The 18,424-nt window shown below is 35.5% G+C and overlaps 1 protein-coding gene across 2 annotated transcripts in view; it reads right to left on the bottom strand.

Annotated features, from left to right (window-relative positions):
- MMS22L (MMS22 like, DNA repair protein) overlaps nt 1-18,424 on the bottom strand; it is a 162,214-nt gene that overhangs the window by 30,155 nt on the left and 113,635 nt on the right. For both annotated transcript variants that reach the window (XM_069077189.1, XM_069077190.1), the window contains 5 exons: nt 16,360-16,510; nt 12,473-12,624; nt 11,550-11,692; nt 9,350-9,509; nt 1,459-1,628 (listed from right to left, as the gene is read on the bottom strand). In XM_069077189.1, the coding sequence (XP_068933290.1) occupies nt 1,459-1,628; nt 9,350-9,509; nt 11,550-11,692; nt 12,473-12,624; nt 16,360-16,510 (776 nt within the window). The remainder of the gene's footprint in view (nt 1-1,458; nt 1,629-9,349; nt 9,510-11,549; nt 11,693-12,472; nt 12,625-16,359; nt 16,511-18,424) is intronic.

The raw sequence follows: 18,424 nt of genomic DNA, 5'->3' as shown, positions 1-18,424 counted from the left end.
TTTGTGAGATGTAGTGATGGTTTAACTATTGTTTGTTGTAAGAGAGGATTCAGTTTCATGGAGGAAGATGGAGGGAAAGGGGAACTTTTCCGTGTTTACAGATATATGATAAAATCAAGAGGCATCAATAAAAATTATTTAATAATAATAATAAAACTGACTCTATAAAATCAATGAATGAATAAAAAGTGGGAAATTTAGCCTAAATGACCCCAGAATTCTTTTTTTCAGCTCTAAAATTTTGATTCTATCTAATTTTTACATTCACCAGTCATACATAAGATCATCAGTGGAAAGAGCACTAAGTTTGCAGTCAGAGGATCTGGGTTGTAATCCTGCCTTTGTCACTACTGGTATATATATCAGGTCACTGGACCCCGATGACTCTAGAGGAGAAAGTGAGGCTCCTGACCTTGCATAGCTCTCCCTTACTCAAATCAAAGTCAATTGCAAGTCATGTCATCATTTCCTTGATGCCATGGTCCTCTTCAAAAACGGACAAACAACCTATGAGTAGACTGAGCTTCCTGAATGGGGATCCAGTTAGTTGAGTAACTCAGCTCATCCTCGTCCTCTCCAAAAGAAGGTAAATTTTGATGGCTAGAAGCTGCCCACTTAACTTGGGGTTCACTGGCTAAATTTCTTTATTTTTCTTAATAATTAATAACATTTATATAAATGCTAAGATTTATACAAAGCTTATTATGTGTCAGACATTGTACTAAGCACTTTACAATTACTTTTTCACTTGATCCTCACAACAAACCTGGAGAGTAGGTGCTATTATTTTCCCCATTTTATAGATGCGGAAACTGAGGCAATCAGAAGTTAAGTGACTTGCCCAGGGTCACTGAGCTAGGAATTATCTTAGGCCAAATTTGAACTCAGGTCTTACTGACTTAAGGCTCTTATTTTTATCCATTGCATCACCAAGCACCATTTTCATCCCTTTGGTGAATTTGAAGATTAAAAAAAATGCAAAATATGGGGGTGGCCAGGTAGCGCAGTAAGAGCGCTGGCCCCAGAGTTGGGATGACCTGGGATCGAATCCAGGCTCAGATAGTTAGCACCCACACCCAGAAATAACTGGCCATGTCACCTTGAGCAAATTACTTAACCCCAATTGCTTAAAAAAAAAAAATCGACTTCCTCTTCTTTCTTTGGTAGCAATTCTATAGGAGGAGGTGGTATCATGTTGCAACTCTGTGTGGCAAGTTTTCCTGTAACCTTAATTTTTAGTTAAGCCATTCAAGATCCTTTTGGGATTTTGAAATTATACCTCCAAAAGAAACTCAATTTTTGTGGTCAGTAAAAGAACAAAAAAAATTACCTTACCTTGAAGTCTATGTATGTAAGATTTTTAAATAAGTTTTCATCATCTTTGTTTAATATAAAATGCTCCAGAATGAAATGCAAAGTTTATTTACTTAGGGGCAGCTTAAGTATAAATGCAATTACCTGAAGATAGAGAGGAAGACTCTTTCGAATAGCAGTCAACATAGCTGTGGGCAGGTCTTTCTCTTGCTGCAGCACAGCATGTGGAAGAAGCAAGCAGTCTATGATACGGAACAGGAGCTTCTGTGCTTTAGAAGTGGCAAGAATCAACGCCCATGACTTTACCAGGACCCCTACAGAAGGAGGATTGGGAACAAAATAGAAAAGGAAATTAGGAAATGTGAACGATACTCTAAACATCTAACTAAGCTGTGCAGGGTCTAAATTATAGCATGTGTGGGAAAAAAAAAGCAATGGACAGTGAGTTAAGACTGGTTCCAGGCTCAGTTGTGTGACTCCCTAAACTGTATATCCTTGGAGATATTACAGGAAGGGTTTCATTTCAGTAGAGGGCAGGAATCTACTAGGAGAGAATAGTGCATAATGCTTTGTAAGATGTAGTGATGGTTTAACTACTTTTGTTTGTTATAAGAGAGGATTCAGTTTCATGGAGGAAGATGGAGGGAAAAGGGAACTTTTCTGTGTTTACAGATATATGATAAAATCAAGAGGCATCAATAAAAATTATTTAATAATAATAACAAAATTGTCTCTATAAAATCAATGAATGAATAAAATGTGGGAAAATTAACCTAAATGACCCCAGGATTATTTTTTTGAGCTCTAAAATTTTGATTCTATCTAATTTTTACTTTTACCAGTCATACATAAGATCATCAGTGGAAAGAGCACTAAGTTTGCAGTCAGAGGATCTGGGTTGTAATCCTGCCTTTGTCACTACTGGTATGTGACCCTGGGCACATCATTTAATCTCTCAAAACCTTTTGGTTTCTTCATCTGTAAAAATGAGGGTGTTAGACTGGCTGGATAAGAAGTTCTCTTCTAGACCTAAATCAGAGATTCCAATGAAATTTGTCAGAGATCTGTCCTTGTCTTATGCTGTGATCCCACCTTAAATACCTTTGTAAATATGTTACAGTTTGAGTGGTGCTAAGAAACTCTGAATTTGTAATCTCTGTATGTGAAAGGAGAAGGGCAATTAATTTAAATTCACGTATTTTAAAGAAAATAGCACCAAACCAATTTTTTTAATCTGATTTTTTTTAACAGAAAACCTAGAAATCTCTTTAGAAAACTAATTATCAAGAGTCCAAGCCTTTAAGATGTTTCATAATAGGGAGCATATTTCCCAGTAAATTGTACTAAGAAAACTGAATTTCAAATTCCCTGAAAAGTCTTTTATAACATATTGTAACAAGGGCTAGATCATTTTAAATGAAAAAAATCATTTACTCATCTTAGCAAATAAAAAAGGAAAAAAGAAAAGGGAAAGATATAGACACCTTACTCTGTATGTCTGCATGTTTGCTTATATGTACATATAATAAATACAGATATACTTATGCACTGAAGCTGAAAAAAAAAAAGGCAACAAAACAGGCCTGCAGAAGAAGTTATTGATGTGAAAGAGTCAACCCATAATCACCCTTATGAACAACAAACAACATTAATCTTCTGGTGTAAAAGAAAATACAATGATCAATCATAAAGAAACTCAATGTTCACTTAGCAATATTTTAAATAATGCTGCCTCACTCCCCATTTTTTCTACCTATTGGAAAAAAGCATTTATAAGACCTCATATTAATATACTCTTAAAAGGGTATTGCCATTATTCCTGACATTCACAATGACTCATTCTACTCTCATTTGTCACACCTAGATCATTTGGGATGGATAAGTACCTACTAACATGCATACATATTTCGTCCACACTGGAAATTTCATCAGCTGTAAGGTTAAAGTACTTTATTGGAAACCATCTGTTTTACAGGTTCACAGGACACAAAAAAGATACATCAATTTTACTGCCACACTTTTTAACGTTTCACTGAAAGGCAAACATTTCTTTGAAATAGTAGAGAGGTAAAATTTCCAGGAATTCTGAAGTCATTGGAGATTTTTTTAAAAGTGGAAATTGGAGAAGAGGGTTGTTACAAATATAAACACATGCAGTTGCTTTTCAGTTATTTTGTTAATTTAGGGGCTTAAACATACATTGTCTTTAACTTGCTTAGGCAGTCATGGCGCTGGGCACATTTAACATTTATTCACTTATTAAGTCTGCAGTATCTGTAAAGCACCTTGAATACAAAGATAAAAACAAAATCCTTGTCTTCAAAGGTCTTAAATTCTACTAGGAGTTATTAAAGCAGAGTAGGCAACACAAGATAATATGAAGAAACGGAAGGTATAACTGAGAGGATAGGGAAGGGTTTTGTGGAGGAGGTATCCCCTGATCGCATTTTGAAGAAAGCAAAAGATTCTAAGAAGTGAAACTCAGAAAGATTTTGCTTCCAGACATGAGGAACTAGTCTGTGGCAAGGCATGGAAGTAGGAGACAGAAGTGTGAGTTCAATAGCCAGCAGTACAGTTTTAGACTCAAAACAACTCTAGTTAGGAAACTGGAGTTTTACAATTGGGTTGTGTGAAGAAAAGTTAAAAAAAAAAGTATGAAGAGTTAGTAAAGAGCCAGATTATTGAGGGTTTTTAAATTCTAGGTTGAGGGGCTTGTATTTTGAAAACAAAGTACAATTTAATTAAAAAGATCATATGATATCATTTTGGTAAATACTGGTAAAATGTTTATTAAGAACTGGCTCTCCAGAAAAACAAAAAAGTACAAAAAGCACACTTTTAAGTTTAATCTTTTTTTTTTTGCTTTTTGGAGGAGGGGAGGCAGGGCAAGTGGGTTAAGCAACTTGCCTAAGGTCACATGGCTAGTAAGTGTTAAGTGTCTGAGGCCAAATTTGAACTTTGATCCTCCTGACTCTGGGGCTAGTGCTCTATCCACTGCTCCACCTAGCCTCCCCTTTAATCTGTGTTACTAACCAGTTCTTCATCCCTTTTTTAAGCTAGACCCTAAACAAAACAATAAGTCAAACCCTGATTTGTAGAGTCTGAAGTTACAAGTTATGAATTATGCCACTAAAAGGAATACGAGATTATAAATCCACTGAGAAACTGGATGCAGATAAGTAATTAATTTGTAGATCTCCATAGATTACTAGGCTAGAAAGAAATTACTTCCAGCTTCAAAACCTTTAAACGTTTCTTTTTGCCTCTCTAGGCTGGACCTTTTGAGTAAGCAGGGGTAATAAACTTGTTTTCTAATTTTTTAATGTAATAAATATGGATGGTATTGCTGGGCTACTGTCCACCACTGCCAGGCTTTTGAAAACTGGTCAGATCAGAATTGATTCTGACTTCAGAGGAAAGTAGGTGAACATACCTTCTTCTTTGTGACACAAATAGCAGTAGTCATAATAATAATAACTTATATAGTGTCCATTATGTGCAACCAGGTAGCTCAGTGGATGGAGCACTGGGTGTGGATTCAGGAATATCTGAGTTCAAATCGGGCGTCAGACATTCTTAGCCCTATGACACTGGGCAGGTTGCTTAACCTCCATTTCCCTTAATCCACTAGAGAAGGAAATGGCAAACATTCTAGTATCTTTGCCAAGAAAACCCCATTTGGGTCACAAAAAGTCGAGAATGAACAACGATAACAACCACTGTGTGATAGGTAACAGGTTAAATATGTTACAAAAATTTGATCCCTACAACAACCTTGGTAGGTAGGTACTATTATAATCCCCATTTTACAGATGAGGAAACTGAAGTAGGCAAAGGTTAAGTGACTTGCCTAAAGTCACACAGCCAGTAAGAATCTGAGACTAGATATTAATTCAGGTCTTCTTGACTCCAAGTCTGGCACTTTATTCACTGCACCACCTAACTGCACAAGAGGTGGACTATAGGTGTGGAAGGAGGCATTATTTGTCTGATGTGGGCAGTGGGTTGTCGTGTTTTGCCTCACTTTGTTAAAACAGAAGGTTCTGTGGGCATCAGGGAGTCACTGGGAAGTGTTGGTGCAGGAGAGAGAAAATGACAAAATATCAAAAAGAAATAAAGCATACAAAATAACCAAGAAGCAAATAAGGCTCTTCCTTTTCTTATGAAAATGACAATGCCCCCTGAAGGCAGATATGCATCTTGCTCTGGCCCCTGAGAACTCTAATATGCAGCTTTCTCACTGGATGATCTCAGACTACAGAGACTTTTCATTGAAATCTTCCTATTGCATAGTTTTTAGAAGCCATCTTTGGGAAGGAAAAGGCCAGGCAGCAAGGTGTGAGAATCTTATCTCAAAGATTTTATTCAACATATTGCTAAAATTAATCATATGCCAAAAACTTTCAGTTTCTTGGAACAAGAAATCTTAAGATGAAAAAAAAAATCTTCCTCTCAAAAATGTCTGGGTCTTCATATCTCTAATGAATATTTATTTTGACAGTAGCTGATGATACCAACATATATTTTGTAAAAACAAAAGGCATATATAAAAACACACACATGCACATCCTAGAATCACACATTCACTTATAATGTAATCTAGCAACTAGAGAATAAAGAGAATAATAGTTGAGAGTGTGCTGATTTCTAATGTTAACTTTATAGAACAGACAACCAAATAGAAACATCTTCTAGTTCCCAATAATTACCCAAATATGCATTTAATAGTTCCTAAAACACCAGCCTTTCACTCAAAAATAAAAATACTTGAGTTGTCACCACTTTATTTGCAACAACTTGTTGATACATGTGAGTGCAAGCATAGGTATTCACATTTTTCTTTATCTCTTAATAAGATTAAATTTCTGGATATACAAATAAAGTTTATTCATTTTTACATAACAACTAGCAAATACAGCTAAAATACCAACTATGCGCCACTATGTTAGGCACAAGGGAGAAAATATATAGAATCAAAAAATGCTAAATATTATGTAAGTATGTGTATTGTGTGCGCACACGGATATATACAAACAGATAGATATAAATATATAGAACTAAAGAACTGCTAGTGTAAAAAACTTGAAAATGCTGTCTCTTAACATGATCCCTCTCAATTTCTATATCCAGCTTGTTTCTGATCAAGTAACATGGCTTTAGTGAACAAAGATACTCAGTTCACTCACTTTCTTTCTAAAGATGGCTGGAATAATAATACTGATAAATATAAGAAAATTTATTTTTTAAGAAAAAACATAGAACTGTAGAGGATAAAATTTGGTGCATAAGTATTCCTTGCAGTTCTAGTAAATTCACTCTCATCCCTTTTATAAGGAACATGGAAAGAAAAGTAATTTGGATTTGAAAGGGCCCTCTAGTTGTCAGTCCTTTACAGATGACCTGAGGTGAGGGTAGGGTGGGATGGGGAGATGATTTGCTCAAAGAAACACAGGTAGTTAAGTGCTGAAAGTGGATATGAACCTAGGTACTCTGATTCTCAATCCTGCATTTTTTTGGTTCTCCAGTAAGAAGCTACCAACCTTTCATCACAGTTTTTTCACATTTGCATTTTAAAAATCAATTTATATTAAAAAATAATCAATCAAGAATATATCGACACTTTAATGTCTGGATATGGGCTACATATATATTTAGAAAATTATCTATAATGGGGTTTACACATTAAATAAACAGAACAGGATGGAGATAGCCTAAGACCCTGTTTCCAAAGCCCCCTTCCTCCATCACCACTAAGTCCTTTTGCTCATCAATTAGGGAAGGACTAAACATATTATGATATAGTAATGGAATGGAATACTACTGTAGTCTATGAAAGATGAAAAGGACATTTTCAGAGATACCTGGGAAGACTTGTATGAACTGACGTAGGAAAACAACTTATATAATAACAACATCATTGCAAGGATAAAAACCATGAAACATTTAAGAACTCTGCTCAACACAACATCCAACAACAATTCTATGTGACCTGTCTCCTGACAAAAGGTAAAAAACTCAGGGTGCAGAATGACACTTTTTTTTTGGACATGGCCAATGAGGGAATTTGTTTTGCTTGACTATGCCTATTTGTTACAAGAAATTTATTATGTTTTCTATTTTTCATGGTTTGTAAGGAGATGGTGGGGTTTGAGAAAATAATTTTGTTCACTGAAAAGAAATTTAAAAAGTAAAGCGCCAGTCCAACAGTTTTGCTGCCATTGTGGGCTCCCTGCAGCCATCACCGAGGATAAACATCATGGTACAGCAGGACCCACCTTTCTTGCTACCAGCAAGTGTAGTTGCTAAACAACTGCTACTAACATTAAGGTAAGTTCAAGAGCTCTGGGAGTGGCAAGTGCCTTAGATCACCAATTCTGCTTTGAACAAATCCCTCACAGCCATCATTCTAGAAGCAACTCTTATAGAGATGCAAGCTGGAGTGCTTGTGCCAGGGTTGCAGCCTCTGCTACTGAAAATCCAGAAAAGAAAATTCTGGCCCCCAAAATCCCTCGCACTGTCAAATGAAATGCTTCAGCATCGGAAATAGATGTGATTCTTTTTTCAGTGGAAATGACATTAAAGGTATTTCATTACTATCTGCTTTTCCACTGCACCCTAAGGACCACAGGACCTTTCCATCTGACCTGCAGCTGAATCCTTTTAAAACTTACTGACTCCTTTAGAATGTCTGTGCTCTGTGAGAGCAGGGACTATGTGTTACTTTTCTATTTGTATACTCAGCACTTAGATAATGCTTTGTATATAATAAGCACTTAATAAATGCTTTCTCTTTCATTTCCAATTTTTTTTTTAAAGCAATTGGGGTTAAGTAACTCTCTCAAGGTTACACGACCAGTCATTTTGTGTGGGTGCTAATTATCTGAGGCCGGAACCGATCCCGGATCTCCCAAATCTGGGGACGGTGCTCTTACACACTGCACCACCTGGCCACCCCTCTCATTTCCAATTTAAATCTCGTATAGAGTTTACTTTGTATACATTTGTCTGAATACTGTTTCTCCCATCAGATTTAAGCTCCTTTAGGGCAGAGGTTGTTTTTTTGCCTCCTTTTGTGTCATTAGAACTTAATATATTGTCTGGGCACATAAAAGGTAATAAATGTTTACTGATTGATTTTTTCCTCTTCCTTTATCTCCCTCCCTCCTTCCTTCCTACATTAGCCTAAGTAAAATATAATAAGGAAAAAGAAAGGCGATAAGTCTTTATATAGCACCTAATATGTGCCAAACATTGTGCTAAACACTTAACAGATATCTCATTACATGTTCACAACAACTCTGCAAGACAGGTGCTGGTATTATACCCATTTCACAACTGAAGAAACTGAGGTAAACAGTGTTTCAATTAACTTGTCCAGGGGCACATGACTAAAAGTGTATGAGGCTGTATTTGAATTCAGGTCTTCTTGACTCCAGGTCTAGTGCCTATCCAGTGCATCACTGAGCTGAGCCCTAAATTAACTTAAAAAAAAAAAAGCATTCCAAAGCTAATAAATAACTTTTTGTCAATTCAATTTCAGAGTCTAATTTCTTCACTAGTCCCCATATAATGTCAAAATAAGAAGTCCTCCAGGGCACTTGGTAGCATCTTTATCAATTAAGTCACAAATTTTGTTAAGTAACAAGCACAAGAGATAAAAAGATAAAAATGAAATAGTTTTTGCTTTCAAGGGACTTAGTGTAAAACATATATATAAATAAGTATATGCAAAATAAATATGAAGTCATTTTCTTTTTGAGGGGAGAGCATCAGGAGGCATGGGAAAACATGAACGGGGATTACATGGGACATGGTCATGACGAGAAGGGGCACCCATCATGATAGATGCACAGACCACCTGAAGTACCACTGTTTAGCAATTATTTTTACTACTGCTCTAATGTTAGCACGGAAAACTGAAAGCTGACCAGCAGATTTACTCCTTCATTCTTTGGTACTCTATTAAGAGGCCATCCTACAAAACCAAAATTTTGAGTTACTAACAAAAGAATGTTAACCCTTGGTTAATACATACCCATTATTTTGTAAGTCAGCTGTAGACCTGCATTGGAACTTTTTTTCCCCAAATAAGGTTTAACATATTTCAATACCTCACCAAGGTATTCTAATGATTTTGTGACCAAGGCAGACTTCTCAGGAAGTGTTTGTAAGCTACTATATGTTATACCAACAGCCTGCAAAATAAAGGAGAAACAAACACGGTTGATTCTTCTAAGCTAAAGCAGTGCTGAACCCCATCACCATTTACTTAACCCTGTAGCTCTAACTTTCCATTAAAAACTCACTGCAGGGGTGGCCAGGTAGCACAGTGAGTAAGAGCACCGGCTCCAGTGTTTGAGAAGACCTGGAGATCGAATCCCGGGCTCACACACTTAGCACCCACCCAGAAACACCTGGCCGTGTAACCTTGAGCAAGTTACTTAACCCCAATTGCTTAGGGGCGGCCAGGTGGCTCAGTGAGTAAGAGCACTGGCTCCAGTGTTGGGATGATCTGGATCAAATCCGGGCTCAGATACTCAGCACCACACCCAGAAATAACTGGCCGTGTAAGCTTGAGCAAGTTACTTAACCCCTATTGCTTTAAAAAAAAAAACTCACTGCAATTTAAATACAGATCAAAAGAAGAATCAAAAAGAGTCAATTCTTATACTCAAAATGATCTTTAAACAAAAGGTGAAAAATCATTTCCTCAATAAATAATTGCTATGAGAGAGCAAGATGGGGGCAATGGCAGGGTCTATGACATATGCATCCAAAAAATCTGTGCACCAGTTAGGGAGATAGGGAAAAACCCATACAATATAGTCATCGATAGTTCGTACTTCTATAATACAAGTGTCAATTACCCTTTTCTTAGAGACCTCTCATCAACAGGACCTCACTACCTCTTCCAAAACAACTTATTTCACTTTTGGATAGCTCTGATAATTAGGAAATATTTCATTATTTTAAGCCATAATCTGCCTCTCTAAAATTTTTTAACCTTATTTCAATTTTGACCTCTAAAAGTTAATTCTTCTTCCAAATGACAATTCTTCAAACACTTATAGACAGTTAAGTTTCTTGTTCTACTTCTCCAAGCTAAATAAATACCCCCTGCTCTATAAGCAACCTTCTGAGGGCAAGATCTTAAGTCTTCATCATCCTGGTTGCTCTACTCTGCTTGGCTTGTCATTGTCCTCACTAAAATTCAGGGCCCCAAACAAACTGAACACCAGTACTATCAATACTTAATCCTATATTCCGTGTGTCTTTTAATGAAACCTAGACTTTATTTGCGTCCGTGTCACACTGTCGCCTCATCTTAAGGCTATAGTCCATTAAAACTCTGAGGTCTCTTTCAGACCCACAGCTATCTAACCATACCCCTTCCATCTTGAACTTAAAAAAATTTTTTTAATTTAAAATTTTTCTTAAACTTACACTCAGTGCAACATCCTATCCCACTGAAAACTTTTTTGCATCTTGCCTGTCTTATGTCAATTTTAACTCCTTGTTGGATGCTAGCTGTAAATCTACTATGTAGGCCATCTACAAATGACTACACATAGGCTCAAGAAGGTTCCTTTGCATGAAAAGCTGTATGCATGTACGTAGAACCTCAGTAGGGAATTAATGTTTTAAAACATGAGGTTTTGAAAGGAAATGTTTATTTTGGAAAAAGAGATAAAGACATAGATTGAATTCTAAAGGCCAGACATACCTCCCTTTCCAAAGCAAATTAATTTCTGGCACAATATGTTGTATTACAGCAGTATTTGTACTTTGTGATTAACTTTTAAGTATCCTAAAACCCCATAATTAACATACTACATCAACTTATAAAATGGAATTGCCTTAGGTCCTATGCAAATGAATTTAGTCACTAGCATGCCAAAAAGTCTTATTTTAAGGCAAGTTTAATCTATAAGACAGTCCAACCACATGGATTCTGAGGTTAAGCTAAGGTGCAGAATTATTACTTCAGTGTGGTACTACTTTCCTTTTAATGTTACTTTTAAGGGTTTACTGCCTTCTTGCATGGAATTGTATTGTCTTTAGTCCACATTCTTTCCTCTGGGAGCTTATCTTCCATATTGCAATAGGAATCAATGGAAAACACATGACAAGATTTACAGAAATTCATATCACATGCAACTTTTTAAGAACACGTCATGTTTTCTTGCATATCACTTTAACTGAGATATATAATTATGCTGATAAATGCACAGTACCTCAAGGAACAGGACAAGTGCTTTTGGAGGGTCTTGTGTAATGGCTAAATGTTCAACTTGAGCCTTTGAGAGAATATTCTTTACTTCTGGAAGCTGAAATAGCAACCTTGTCAGTTCAGCCAACTGTTCCATGTACTCCTTTTCTGTTTAAAAAGACAATATAGCAGGAATGTACCATACTTCATTCATGAAGCTGTCTTTCTTTTTAAATTCAAATTTCCACAAAATTCAAAGACTCTGAATTAAGTTTCTTTCACTAAGCAAAGGCTTTATTCAAAGAAGTCATGTACTTGTGAAACATTCTAGCACAAAAATTTATTCATGTAAAGCCAACTAGTGTAATAAGTTATCAAAGTAAATTTGGAGAATTTTTTCAGTCTGGCCTTCCTGCAATTTACAAAATGGGCATAAACAATAGCTTCAGGAGAAGATATGTCCTATAGACAACTAGAGTGTATGTAAGAGATAAAAAACAGTACAAGTATCACTCAGTGAATAATGGAGAAGTAGAAGAAAGGCAAAATATCTAATATAAAATAGGAAAGAATTATTCATAATTGGGTATTTTTCTTTTTAGGGAGTTCACAGTGTGATGTCTAGTTATTTACTTCAGATTTTCACTTTTTTTCTGATCAGTTTCTTCAGGGAGAAAAAAAAAAAGCTTGTCTCCTCAGGAGCAAGTTTTTGTTCTTTGCTTCCAAGGAAACAAGCTCTTTTATCTTTGTATGAGAGAAATTTGTCATGTATGGTGCAGGCAAAACATCAAGAAAAAGAACAGGCAGCAGAGGGGAATATAATTCTGTTTATATTCATACCTAATTACAAATCAATCTCTATATCTTTTATATTAGTTGATGCAATTAGCTGAGAATTTTAAACATATCCAACAATACAGAATCAAAAGTGTCCCCCAGAACACTTACCAACAGTTTGTTCAGCATCTATACCAACCAAAATGCCATTGGGCTCAGAGAGGTCTTTCATGTGCATTTGCAAAACACAGCGGACCCACGATCGTACAGTGAAGGCTTGAAACGATGTATAGCCTGAATGGGAAAGTGTCTCAGATAGAGTCCTGATGAAAAAGGTTATAATTTTTTAAAAATAAAAAATTTAAAAATAAAAATACAAATAATAAAATACAAAGATACAAACAATAAAATAACCAAAAAAACCCCCACACTTATTAAACACATGCATTAATAAAGCAAAAGATACACTGTACTAACAGAGTTTATACTCCGATTCAATAAGCTCTTATTGAGCACCTACTATGTGCAGGGCACGCTAACAAAGACATCACAAAACAGCATTTAGAGAAGGAACATTTATAGACATCTATAAAAAGATATTTTACCAAAATATAAAAATTCTCCTATTGCACAAAACGCCACGCAGTTTTTGAAAGGTCTTTCTCCCTCTCAATTCATGTATGTACAGAGTTTATACTTAGGGAAAGGTGAGGGGGAAATGGAATTACAAATGAAGGGAGGGGTTTATAAAATTGAATGCATTGTAATAAGAAAATTGTGAGGATAGATCTATAAAATTATAGTTAGAGTATGTGAGTGTTATAACGGGTCTTACAGGAAGTCTATGATCTAGCCTGACCTCTTCCTTTAATAAGTGAGGAAAATGAGGGTAAGAGATGAATTTGTCCAAAGATGTGCATATGCACAATACAGCTTTGTAATAACAGGCACAGCAAGACTTGAACATAGAGCTTTTGACTCCTAAGTCAGAGTTTACCCTACCACACCATTAAAGAGGGGGTAGTGGCTACCCATTAAAGTGGCTCTTAATATAAATGAGTAGAAAAGTAAAGAGTGTGTAAGAAAGCAACACATTAAAGTAAAAAGTCAGCATCACTTAATACTTATAAAATTTTATTTTTTTTTAGTACAATTTATTCCAATAAAATTAAAGACACAAAGAATATCAAATTACTCCAGAGTTCAAATGCACAGTAAACTAGTCTGTACTGTGTGGGTGAATGAGGGGATGCGCAGCTATATTAGTGGGAGATGAACAATAAATTGTTATGCATAGGACATCCATCCATTTTTGGCAAACAATGATCTGCCTGACCTGTTTTTGGAGAAAGTTCAACCCTGTTTGTAAATCATTATGATATTAGACTTCCTAAGAATCTATTGTTTTATTGAAATTTTTCTTGGGGTGACTGAGTCCTTTGGAGCTGGATCTGATACATCTTGAGTCTGGGTTACCATGGCATTTTATTTCACTGGAGTACCTGTTATTACCTGATATTGAAGAAGTATATACTTTGTTCTCCCTCTTACTTATTAAAGCACATTCATGTTTTACTTTCACGATAACTCCAAAAAAAAAAAAATCCTCAAAGGACCAGACAGTGCCACTTAGGGCAGGTATCAATGGGCAACCATGAAGGGAGCAGAGATGAGGGAGTGTTGGGTTGTTTAGCTCTTCAGCTCTGGTCTGGGTCCCACAAGATGGGAAGCAAAGAAAAAAGGGAATTAGATGGAAGAGGGCAAGGCCAAGAGTTGTTGGCCTCCAAACTGGTAAATCAAAATTAAAATATCAAAAGCCACAAATATGTTAAATGAACAGAAAGCAGTTATTTTCACCCACCCATCATGCCATATTTGGTACAAAACTCCTAAACAAAGTGTAATGCTACACTAGGTGTTAGGGGAGACGCAAAGTTTAGCTAAGACCAAGTACATGCCTTCATGGCTTTTATAGTGTCAAAGAAAGCTAAAACATAATTAAAGTACGTTACATGACCAATGCATTAGAGAACTCCAAAACAAAGTCCTGATTCCTTTCATGGTGTATAAGATTGAATTGTAATCATTAGTTTTTTTTATACAGACCCACAGAGTTCTAGACATGATTATCTAAGTTAACTTTTAAGATGCTTAAAATTATAAACAAGAATTCTATGTGCACTAACCAGTTGTCTTCAGAATTGTGACTCTCCTAATAATTTTAGTAAAAAAGTCTCATTTCATACTTTTATGGAAAGTAAAGGGGATAATACTCAAACAAACATTTCTAAAAATTAGAGCTAACATGTAGATGAGGCAAAGAGAAATCTGAATTAAAGCCATCCTTAGAGTCATAAAGTCCTGGATTCAAGCCCTACCTCTAACTAACATTGGCTATGTGACTCTGGACTACTGACTGGAAGAGGAAGTGCTTAATAAATGACAACCTCTCAAGGCTCAAGGAAACTCTCTAAGACTATATGTTGCAAAACAGTGGCTGATTTGCATTGGGAGAGTTTTCTTTCTTAATCAGGTGCTCCCTAGGTAAATGAAATGACACATCTGGATAGCCCTGCTCATTGCCTGAACTCCAGAAAGCCTGAGGTATCAGACAAAATGACTAAATTTTAGAGTGGAATGGACCTTAGAGGATAAATAAAACAACTTCCTCATTTTGCAGCTAGAACAAACTCAGGCTCAAAACAGAGAAGTCATACAGTAGAGGAGTATGAGATTATTTACAGTCCTTAAATATTTAGTTCCATGCTGGTAACAGTTGGTACCAAATTTAAAAGTACACAAGCCCAGTATTAAGACTCTTTGGGTTTCATTTTCTTATGAAAATCAGCTATATGATATGTGAAATATGAGTAATAACTCAGTGTGGAAGAGTACAACTTTTTTCAAGGGCAGCAAACCCACTATGCTGGATCTGAGCTAAGGACAAAGTAGTCCCAATAAAATTTTAAAAGTAATTTTTAGAAACTTCATGCTATAAAATATATTCCTATCTATCCTCCAGGTATTAATACTGCAGTGACAGAATGACTAAGAATAGAATGCCTGAAAAGGTTCAGTTCAGGAGGCTGCATGGTTCAGGAGGAAACAAACTAGTTTTGAAATCAGAGGTGCTGGGTTCAAATTCTGGCTCTGCCAATCTAATATCTGTGACCACCAAGTGGATTACTTCACCTCTCTGATCGCAGTTTCCTCATCTAAAAAATTAGGAAGCTGAACTAGATGTCTTCTAAGGTCCCTTTCAACTTTAGATCTATGAGAATTAGATGATTATAGTAATCAAAGATATTTTTTTAATTCACATTTTATGTTAAAGAGCTACAAATTGATACAACCATTCTGTAAAAGTTTGGAATTATGCTAAGAAAATGACTCAAATGCCCATATCCTTTGAGCCACTTGGCTAGGCATATAACCCAAGAAGGATAAAAACAGAAAGAAAGCCTCAATATAAAGAAAAATATTTACTTTTCTTTTTTATAATAGAGACCTGGGGAGAAAAAGTAGATGCTCACTGACTGCGGAATGCCTAACTAAATTACAGTACGCAAACTAATACTGCACTATGAGAAATTATGAACATGAAGAATACAAAGAAAACTGGACGAGACTTACATGAATTGAGCCAAAATGAATTCCGTAGAATCATCAAGGGAAAACATATAAGGATTACAACAATTTAGCAATGTAGATGAAAAGAACCACCCAAAAAATGCTGTATATTCAGGAGCAAGTATGGTCCAAAAGAAGACCTAAGAAAATATATTTTCTTCCATTCTTTGAAGAGGTAGGGGACTATGGATGCATAAATTTACAGCCAGATTTGGTGAGTTTTACTGAACCAGTTTTACTTGATTACCTTTCCTTTTTCATTGTTATATGAGATATCTCTGAGTAGGGAGGGGTGAGGCATATATATATATTTATGAAGGTGATATAAAAACAAAAGATATCAAGAATTATTTTTTTCCTATTCCAATTCATCTACCATGGAATTCAATTATAGTATGTGACTGAAATAAGAAGTGAAAAGTACTTACTTGTTTTGTATAAGGTGACTTAAATATCGAGATACAAGCTGAGGCCAAATAATATCATCCCACCCAAATAATTGCAGCATTGATATTACTGGCTGAGGCTGAAGGTCTGAGGGAGCCGTTCTGGACATGTCCAAAGCCAAACAAGTAAAACCTAGATTTAAAATAAAGAGAAATTCTTGGTGTTTTTTAAAAAAAGTTTTGATGTTTACTTCCTCTCTTATTAAAAGTTACCATTGATGGTGATAAATAAATACAATTTTTAATGTTTTTTAAAAATATGCAGCACAATGGAAGAAAATATTATTATGCTTCAGTGGCTCTAATCCAATAGCTGACTGTCCTATTTTGGTTGATTGCTACAGTGTCACTTACATCTTTTCCATTATGTCTAGAAAATAAACCATTCAAAGATAGTGTTTATCAGTTCACTCAGGAACTGATAGAGTTTCCCTCAAATCTGAATTACTCAGCCAAGCCTTTCCTCCTTCACAAATGTCATTTCTCTCTCCTCACAACACTGGCTCCCCTAAAACTGTTTGTGATACTCTGTATTATGCTTTCTTAAAAAAAAACACACACACACAAAACACTAAACTCAAATTCATTTCCTTCAGGTATTACTATTCTGTAACTGGTCTTATTCAAGTGAACACCCCCCCTTTGTCCTTTTCCCCTGGTATACTATACAAATTATTTAATGGCATATTCCTTTTAAATGCTTTTAAGTATTCTTTCTCTCCAACTCCAGTAAATCTTCTATTTATACTCCCATTACTCCGCAGAGTAACTAGAACACAGTAGGTATATAATAAATACTTACTAACCGATGGACTGTTCAGTATCCCAATCAACCAAAACCTAGGCTGTATTTTTGCAGAGACTGGTACAATGCAAAAATTGATGAATGCATGAAAACTACCTGAACAGTAAGGAATGAGGACATAGGTCTTCAACTAAGGAGAAAAGACTCAAAGAGCCTGATAATGGCCGATTTGAAAATAGTTCTATTGGACTGTGTGATATTTATTTTTTAAGTGCCTCCATAGCATGACACCATTACCTTATTAAAATCTATTCTAAAATATAATTAGGAAAATGACAAGAGTTTAGGAACTCAGATTTTCTATTCTTCAATTGAAGGAGCTTTTAATTCATTTTTGCTTAGTTAGATCAGAGTAAAAAACAAATTTTAGCCACTGTTTTCCAAAATGTTTCATTTAAAATATATTTAAGCCTCTACCTAACCAAAAAGAAACTGAAACCCTCAACCAATATGTTTAAATAAAAATCAAATTAAATCAAATTAAAAATAAAATAATAATTTTTAAAAATGTTATGGATGGCTTTAGAAGTAGGAACAAAATAATTAATTTCAAAAATTTATACCATATCTTTATCATTGTTCTAGTTAAAATGTAAGCAACTTAAGTTTTTATGCTTTTATGCTTTGAGAATACACTGCATAATTTAATTTTATTTGTTGAATGCTTACAATTTAAAAAATCAAAATTTTATGTCATAAAATCTTAAATATAATATTGGATTATCATGCCAACATTTTTATCCATCACTTTCTTCTACTACTATTACTACTACTACTACTACTACTACTTCTCATTTGTCCTTCATTCTCAAAGAGAACCATGACATCAGGAAGGTGATGCCATAACTTGCAAGTGAATTGAATTTAAGTAAGGGAGAGTTTGTGCCAAGTCATCAGTCTCACTCTGTCCTCAGCAGTCATCTGGGTCCAGTGGCAAGATACAGATTAGGGTGACTGGAGATGGCCCTGCATGGGGAGACCTTGGCCTTTTTAAGTAAAGGGCTTTCCCAGGTCTCAGTTTGAGGGAGGCAATGCCCATTCAGTGATTAAGGCTAGGTAAGAAATGAAACGAAGAATGGTCTGTTTTACCTAGTTTAAAAAAAAAATCAATCTGGGACAGAAAGACCCTCAGGGTTTTTGGTCAAAACAGAAACAATTGCTATTTACACTCACTCTGAGTGTAAATGCATCAGTGTAAATTTCATCAGCTCCAAACTGATGACCAAGTGAGGCTTAGACTAG

This window comes from Petaurus breviceps, unplaced genomic scaffold, assembly GCF_028583685.1.
Source record: "Petaurus breviceps papuanus isolate PSGF00001 unplaced genomic scaffold, PetGlider_PUasm1.0 90977, whole genome shotgun sequence".
NCBI lineage: Eukaryota > Metazoa > Chordata > Mammalia > Diprotodontia > Petauridae > Petaurus > Petaurus breviceps.
The sequence above is the reverse complement of the archived record's forward strand: the minus strand, read 5'-3'. Positions and strand labels throughout refer to the sequence as shown.